The following is an 8,048-nucleotide window of genomic DNA, read 5'->3' on the forward strand; positions in this document are numbered from 1 at the left end:
GCCAAAGGACGAAGAAAGTAACTTGAAAATAGCATCCTCTCAAGTAAAAGTAACATGAAGCCAAGTGAAGTTGGTGCCAAATTGTGCAAGCAAGTGGCGGCTGGCAGGAAGAATTCATTTTAATCCTGGTTGTCTCTCAGTACTGTTTATATACATTCGCAACAATATTACCATTTTGATTAACTTTTGATTCAAAGCGTTCAACCAGTCATTGCAATATTAAATGTCAGTTATTTAAGTGCTCTCTTGTAACAGACCTCTATTTCATCAATTCCCTGTCATTACACAGTCTTTCTGACCCAAAAAGACAAAAGAACTTCTGTTGAGAATGCACTCAGCAGCAGTGGGCTCACTAACATAGTTCTCAGCACTTGATCTACAGTATATTGTGGAAATATTTTTTATCCTTAGCAGTCAAAGTCCTTGGGCTGACATGAGTACTCATTACCCCATGACTTTCTGCAAGTTTAAAGGTGAACATGTAACTGAATTCCATACAGATTCCCAGACGATAAACCCTGCCCAAAAGGCAGAAGCAAAAGTTCAATGCCACTGTTCTGCTTCCATTGCTAATGACTCTGATGCAATTTCAATCAAACCTATCAATGTGACTTGACAGCCGACCATGCCATTCTCTAACACCAATCCTTTTTGAATACATCTTTCCCAAGCAGCTCAATAATGTCCTATCTTCCCACGGGATCTATTTTTGACCTCTCCCTCTCGTGGATCTTCGGACTATCTTTGGGTAACATCCACAGCCAGAGAGTTAATTTCCACATTTCCACTGTTACTACCTATTTCTACCTCTTCAACTCCCTCTCACTTACTCAGCTACATCTGTTCTGTTAGCCAACTTGTTTGATATCTTGACCTTGATAAGTCACGCTCTCTTCCAGCTGAACAATAGGGAGATTGAGGTCTCCATCTTGGCCCTCACCTTGAACTCTTTCATTGGTTCCATTCCATACCCTCCAACCACTGTACCAGACTGCAGCAGACTGGTCACATTTCTTATTTGACACACATCTCATATGGTCTCTATTATAAAGATACATTATCATGCTACCCTTCCTCAGCCCCTCTACTCCAAAATCCCCATTCATCTTTTTATTGTCCTTGATCTTCTTTCATCTCTTCACACTCTGAGCATGCTCTGTATGCTCCCTCCACAAATTACATTGATTTATTTCCCGAACAGACTCTTCAGAAAGTGCTCATTAATAACTCTTTCTGAAACATCTCCTCAACCCATCTCTCTGAATGTCATAAGCTTCTTGCTGAACCACCACCCTCTTCCAATTGCCTCAAACCTTAGATGCCCCTGTAGTCTCCACCACACAGCTGAAGGGAAGGTCTCCAGCCATCTTTATTCTGTGTTTTGATCTCCTGATCTTCTCTAAAGACCCTCCTTGACACACAACCTTTGGTTACCTCTTCTATCCTCTCTATTCCTGCCACAGCACCACAATGTTTGATTATGTACCCTGAGATTTATTTTCTGTTAAAGTTGCCACATTAAAAATTGCCAGATTTTTAAAGCATTTATGTCAAGGGTGATGAAAACAGAAGACGCTGGAAGCAGTTAGCAGGTCAGGCAGCATCTGTGCATAGAGAAACATTTCAGCTTTGAAAGCCTTTGTCAGAACTAAACATTTCAACTGTAAATGATATATGTTTCCCTCTCCACAGGTGCTGCCTGATCTACTAATTGTTTCTAGCACTTTCTGTTTATATTTCTGGTTTCTAGTATTTACAGTTGCTTGATTTTTATTTCTGGCTTGAATGGTTTTGTTTGGGAAATGATATAGGTTATAGGGACAACATCCCTTGGTAAATATGATTACAATTGAAAAAAAAACTTGTCTAGTGTGGCTCGACACAAGCAACTTCCAAAATATTCCGTAGGCTTTAAGTGGTAACGGAGAGAAAGTTACCTTTTGCAAAACCAGTAATCTTAACTTTCTCTAATATCTGCAGGGCTGGACTGATAATGATGTTGATATTTCCACCATAAGCTCAAGACCTGTCAGCAGAGAAGTTTCCTGTGAATTCAACAAAGATCCGACTGGGCAAAGTAACAGCAAAGACAAATCAAAATTGAAAAGCAATGATTCAGGCATCTTTGAGAAGGTAATGAGCTCAATTCAAGTGGCAACAGCTGGGGATTATGTGAACTCATTCAATAAGGATCAACTGCAGCTCAATTTAGTAATGGCTTGAATTCAGCCCTATCATGAGACTTAGCAGGAGTTAAGATTTTACTCACCGAATAATGAAGAGGATAGTTTGGTCTCTGGGTAATTTAACGTGATGTCGCCAGCCATGATCAGGGGAAGTGTACAGACAGTCACAGATCTGAGATAGCCCAACTTCTTCCCATTGGCTGGAGGCTCTTTAGCTCAGTGTAGAGGGAAAGAAATTTAAACTCTTTACAAGAGAGAGAACAGAGAGTAAGTCACAATACTTAAAGTCCTGTGTTCTTTAGATTAATGACTGAACTCATTAGGCCCCAAGTTCCATGGGGGTGCTGCCAGTTCCTGTGGAGAAAGGGAGGACTATACGTGTCCTTGAGCCAGAAGGGGTTCCCTCTGGTGCTGTAATGCAGGATCTCTCCCACTCTGGCGAGGATTTGCTGATTGAGGGCGATCCAACTGGAACTGCAGACCTGATGTGCCTATGCATAATTGGAAAGAATCAAAGTCAAAGTCGAGTTTATTATCATATGCACAAGTATAACCATGCACAGCATCACGGGCTGAGAGCATTACGTAAGCTGTATGGTGGTTAGTGCAACTCTATCACAGCTCGGGGTATCGAAGTTCAGAGTTCAACGTCTGTAAGAAGTTTGTATGTCCTTCGCATGAGTGCATGTGTTTCCCCCCCACATTCCAAAGCTGTACCAGTTAGTACGGTAGGTTAATTATACACTGTCCTGTGATTAGTGTAGGGTTAAATAGGTGGGTTCCTCGGCAGGCAAGCTCAATGGGCTGGAAGGGCTGTTTTCCACTGTACCTCTGAATAGATTAAAATAGATTAACCATAAGTTATGTACAATTTTTACAAGAAAGAACACGATCAGAACAAAATACAGTCCATTTTAGCACAGAGTGATCAAAGTGGACATACTGTACTGTTGTAGTGATTAGGGTTGTGCCCTTTAGTTCCAGGGCGAAAGGTTGAAGGGAAGTAATTTTTCCTCAAGCTGGTGGTGAGGGACTTTTGGCTTCTGTACATCCTGCCCGCTGGTAGCAATGAGAAGGTAGGCCAGCCTGGATGATGGGGATCTTCGATGAAGGATGTTGCCTCCCTGAGGCAGTGCCCCCCCCCCCCAGATACTGCTGATGGTGGGAGGGATGTGTTGGACAGAGTCCATCACTCTCTGCTGTTGATTGTGTTCCTGTGCTTTTGAATTGCCAGACCAAACCAGTCAGGGTACTATCAATAGTACATCTGGAGAAGTTCACTGATGAGCCAAGTCTCCTTAACCTTCTAAAAAACTACACTGATTAGTAGACAAGGAATCATTTATTGCAATACATATATCTGGCACAATTTATTTATCTATGTGTTTATTCGGCGACACATTCAGAGTAGGCCCGTCTGGCCCTACAAGCTATGCTGTCCCAGCAACTCCCAACAATTTTATCACCGGACAATTTACAATGACCAATTAACCTACTTAGTACATGTTTGGACTGTGTGCGGAAACCAGTGGACCCAGGAAGGACGTAAAGGGGCTCCTTACAGAACAGCACCAGAATTGAAATCCCAGCTCTGGAACTTCACTACCATGGCATACAAAGTAAGGACTGTCAATGTTAGCCTTACGTAATTTAAACTCAATTTTACTCGACATGAAACCCCTATTTTCATGAATCTAGTCAGCTTCTTGCAGGCATGAGGTTTCTTTGCACTCCTGATATGATTAAAAGGTCAGGGATACATGTGATGATGCCATTCCTTGTGTCCCAGGAGTAACCCTCACTGGTTCCCTGTGTAGCATTCACCTGGGAAACCTGTCAGATGGGTCCTGTAGGTACAAGGAATCCTTTTGGCCCACAGCACTGTTCTGTTCTTCCCACCGTCTTGCCTCCCCCGCTCCCCAGCCCAAACTCAACACTGATCATCAATTCAATGCTGGTTCCAATCATTGAGGACAGTGACCCCCAGTTCCTCACCCCACCACAATCCCTAGTCCCTAATCCATCACTACAGACCCCATTCCTTCCACCCTCTTTCCAGACCCAACTCAAGCACAGCAAACTCCCAGAATGCACTTTTATTTCATCCATTGATTGATCGTTCTCTCCAACCTCAGGTAAATTGATCTATGTTGTAATATTTTGGCAAATAGCAAACAGCCCTGAATGTTAATTCCGAGGGTCTTCAAGGTGAAGTCTCAAATTGAAACACATTCCATTTGATGTTAGCAAATAAATCTTTAGATTCTTGCAACTGGAACTCTTGCTTTAACTTTGATGGTTGCAAATCAATAATGCCACTGGCTTTAAAGGAGCCAGGGAAGTGCTAGTGAAGAGACGCTGAGACTGAGCTGTTTGGGCGCACTAGTGTTTTTAGGCCTTGCTCCTTAATCAAAGCCAGGCTAACTGTGCCAACCTTCTGCATTCTGGTGACACCTGCAGCTTTTCGGTGTCTGATGGACTGTCTGATGAGGGAGATAATGCATTGGCTGCTAGCTGCATGTCACAAGGACTTGCAATGGCGAGAAGGAAAGCAGGCTGCAGCACACTTCTCAAATGTTGCCAGCTTTAAGTCTGATCAAATGCATGCTGCAGGTAGGTTTCACTGACATTTATAGAGAGGAGCAAGCTTTAAGGTTTAATTTGGAATACTGAGCAATGCGCATTGAAGACACATGTAATCTAAGGGACAGTAAGCCAACCTCCTGAGCGCCATGGACTCAGTAAACAGTCTAACTGCTTCCTTTCCAGACATCGCTCGATGTAGATAACATCACGCTGGTTCAAATGAACCCCCGAGATGATGGGAAACTCCCTCCTAAGGTACGTCATAACCAGCTCCATGATGTTAAAGGGAAAGATTGGAGATGATTTTGCATGCCCTAAGACATTACAGTAAAGGAGCAGCCTATTGGTGAATCAAACTACCAGAACTCTTGTGGTCAACTTCTTTAACATTTGTAAAAGTTTATAAATAGTGTTGTTTTCTTCTTTGTTTTATCACAATCGTCTGATTCTTTTGTACAATGAGCTGACACACTTGTGTGTGTCACCCAGATTGTTTCCTACAGATGCCAAAAGATGCACAAATGCACATGAACACACACATGCCCCAGACAAACACTCATATGTATATATACACAAGCACACTTACACATACACATTCACAGACAAACACTCATATGTATATATACACAAGCACACTTACACATACACATTCACAGACACATTTAAATAGTTATTCCATTTCTAACACCCCCCTCCCCTTTCTCGCTCTCTCTGTCTCCATCTCTGGAAACAAACTGTCAACTTATATCTTTCATAAACCTACCAAATCCCATGGTTGTCATGACTGTACTTCTTCCCACCCAGTCTCCTGAAAAAGTGTTATTTCCTTTTCTCAGTTCCATCATCTCCACCACCTCTGCACCCAGGACGTGGCTTTCCTTTCCAGGACATTAGAGATGTCCTCTTCTTCAAGGAATGGGGTTGCCTTCCTCCACCATTGAAGCTGCTCTCAGCTGCATCTCCTCCATTTCACGAACATCTGTGCTCACCCCATCTTCCTGTCGCCCTAACAGAGATAGATTTCCTCATGTCCTTACCTACCACCCTGTGAGCCTCTGCATCCAACACATTCTCTACAACTTATGCCCTCGTCCGTTCGTCTCTCCCCACTAATCTCCCTCCCAGCACTTATCCCTTCAAACGGCCCAAGTGCTACACCTGCCCATTCACCTCCTCCCTCACCCCCTTCCAGGTGAGGCAACACTTCACTTACAAATCTGCTGGTGTCATCTATTGTGTCCAGTGGTCCCATGTGGCCTCCTCTACATTGTAAACCAGGGGACCACTTCGTCAGCACCTCTGCTTCAACCGCCAAAAGTGGAATTTCCTGGTGGCCAAACATTTTAATTCTGATTTCCATTCCTACTCTGATATGTTGTTCTTCTATTCCCCACCCCAGCCTCTTACCTCTTCTCATCTGCCTATCACCTCCCCCGAGTTCCCTCCTCCTTCCTTTTCTCCGATGGTCTACTCTGCTTTTGCATCAGATTCCTTCCTGTCCAGCCTTTTACCTTTCCTACCCACCTGGCTTCACCTGTCACCCTCCAGCTAGTCCTCCTTCCCCTTCCCCCACCTTTTTATTCTGGCACCGTAACCCTTCCTTTCCAGTCCTGACGAAGAGTCTCGGCCCAAAACCTCGACAGTTATTCCTTTCTATCGATGCTGCTTGACCTGCTGATTTCTCCAGTTTGTGTGTGTTGCTGCAAATAGAAATATGCACAGACACAAACTCACATGCACAAGTACACATACAGAGGCAGCTATCAGGTGAAATATACTATGACGATAAATGTCAGCACCAAGAGAGACCTGAATCAAGTTGCTCACTGCTGTTCTAATCTGTTCGAACACATTGTTATTATTTATTGATTGTTGTAATTAAGGTGTACTGGCATATAGGAGACTTAAGGCAGTACTAGAGCTTTGGTTAGTTGCTTTGAGAATGAGACCCCTTCTGTTGCCATTCCAAGTGGGCTCCAGTGTTGGATTTTTCATGGAGTGCATGAGCTCAGAGTCAAAATCCACCATCTCCATAGCAGTCACACTGGGAATTCTGAACTACACCTAATTAGCACATTCAGGTTAATTACAGCCACAACTTTGGAAGTGGATGGGTAGGTTAATTACCCTTTGAGAATTGTGTTGGTGAGTGGTGGAAATCGGTGAGTGTTGATAGAAACTTGGGGAGAATAAAATAGGATTAATTTTTTAAGTAGGATTGTGCAAATGGGAACTTAATAGGGCTCTTTCCATGATATATAACTCTATGATGAACTATGTTTCAGGCTATTTACATTCTGTATATTATGCACTTGTATAGAACATACAGTATGTTTTTGAGTGTTTTTATGCACGAGAGTTAGAAATATCTTAAACTGGATTGAATGAATTTAAATGCTTCAAACATATAATGGTGCAGCTCTGACATGGTGTTTCTTGGCAATGATTGATAAGATTAGGAAAAGATGCTAAAGAAGCTCCTCGGAGTAGGATATGCATCAAGCGTTTGTGTTGGTGTTTAACCGAGATACACAGGAATCGAACACTTGACCATGTTCTCTCTAATGGCTTATTGTCTATTCAGGTGGTCGGAAATCTGGATGGTGCTGGTCAGAAGAAAGTAGGTGTGCCAATGACAAAAGCAACCTGGATCCCCAGTATTGTAATTACTCAGAGCAGCAACCAGCATTCCAAAGACTGCCTCAGCCCCATTTCGGAAGCAAGCTTGCTGGCAAATCAGCAACCCTGACTCCCTTGTGATGCCACAGTGCTGCAGCTGCCCCATTCAAGTTAACTGGATCAATATGAAGACAAAGTAATAGTGACAACTCTTAGGATTTGGGGGGAGGGTAGCAGGGTTTGTGGGAGGGGTGTTTTCCCTGTAGTTCTAGACCTTCATGACACCAGCTCCAAAATTAATGAACCAAGAATGAGGTGCTCGTGTTGCTATGGAGACGTGAACAAGTAGGTTCATTATCTACTGGAGAACACAAATGAAGGTACAAGGTCCAAACATCCTTGGAAAAATGGGGCTTACATCATGTGATTGGGATTGGATGAGACTAGATTTGGCCTTTGTAAATTGGAGCAAAGAGACCAGATTTAGAGGGATGAGAGTGATGGTTCTGAGATTCTAGAGAAAGAAACAGGTGGAGATTTTAATAGGGCATGGATCAAGAAGGAAGAAAAGCAGGTGATTTGTTTTAATGGGACAAGGATTGAGCGGTCTCACCAACTTCACTGATGTGCTACTTGCTGCCTGTATAAACATCATCC

At 43.1% G+C, this 8,048-nt stretch overlaps 1 protein-coding gene across 1 annotated transcript in view; it reads left to right on the forward strand.

The window, feature by feature from the left end:
* The window catches only part of opn4a (opsin 4a (melanopsin)), a 60,504-nt gene extending 52,983 nt beyond the window's left edge, over positions 1 to 7,521 (forward strand). The window contains exons 9-11 of the mRNA XM_073025735.1: positions 1,981 to 2,133; positions 4,956 to 5,027; positions 7,357 to 7,521. Coding sequence (XP_072881836.1) covers positions 1,981 to 2,133; positions 4,956 to 5,027; positions 7,357 to 7,521 — 390 coding nt within the window. The remainder of the gene's footprint in view (positions 1 to 1,980; positions 2,134 to 4,955; positions 5,028 to 7,356) is intronic.
* The last annotated feature ends 527 nt before the right edge of the window (positions 7,522 to 8,048 follow it).

Source organism: Hemitrygon akajei, chromosome 21 (genome assembly GCF_048418815.1).
Source record: "Hemitrygon akajei chromosome 21, sHemAka1.3, whole genome shotgun sequence".
NCBI classification, from domain to species: domain Eukaryota; kingdom Metazoa; phylum Chordata; class Chondrichthyes; order Myliobatiformes; family Dasyatidae; genus Hemitrygon; species Hemitrygon akajei.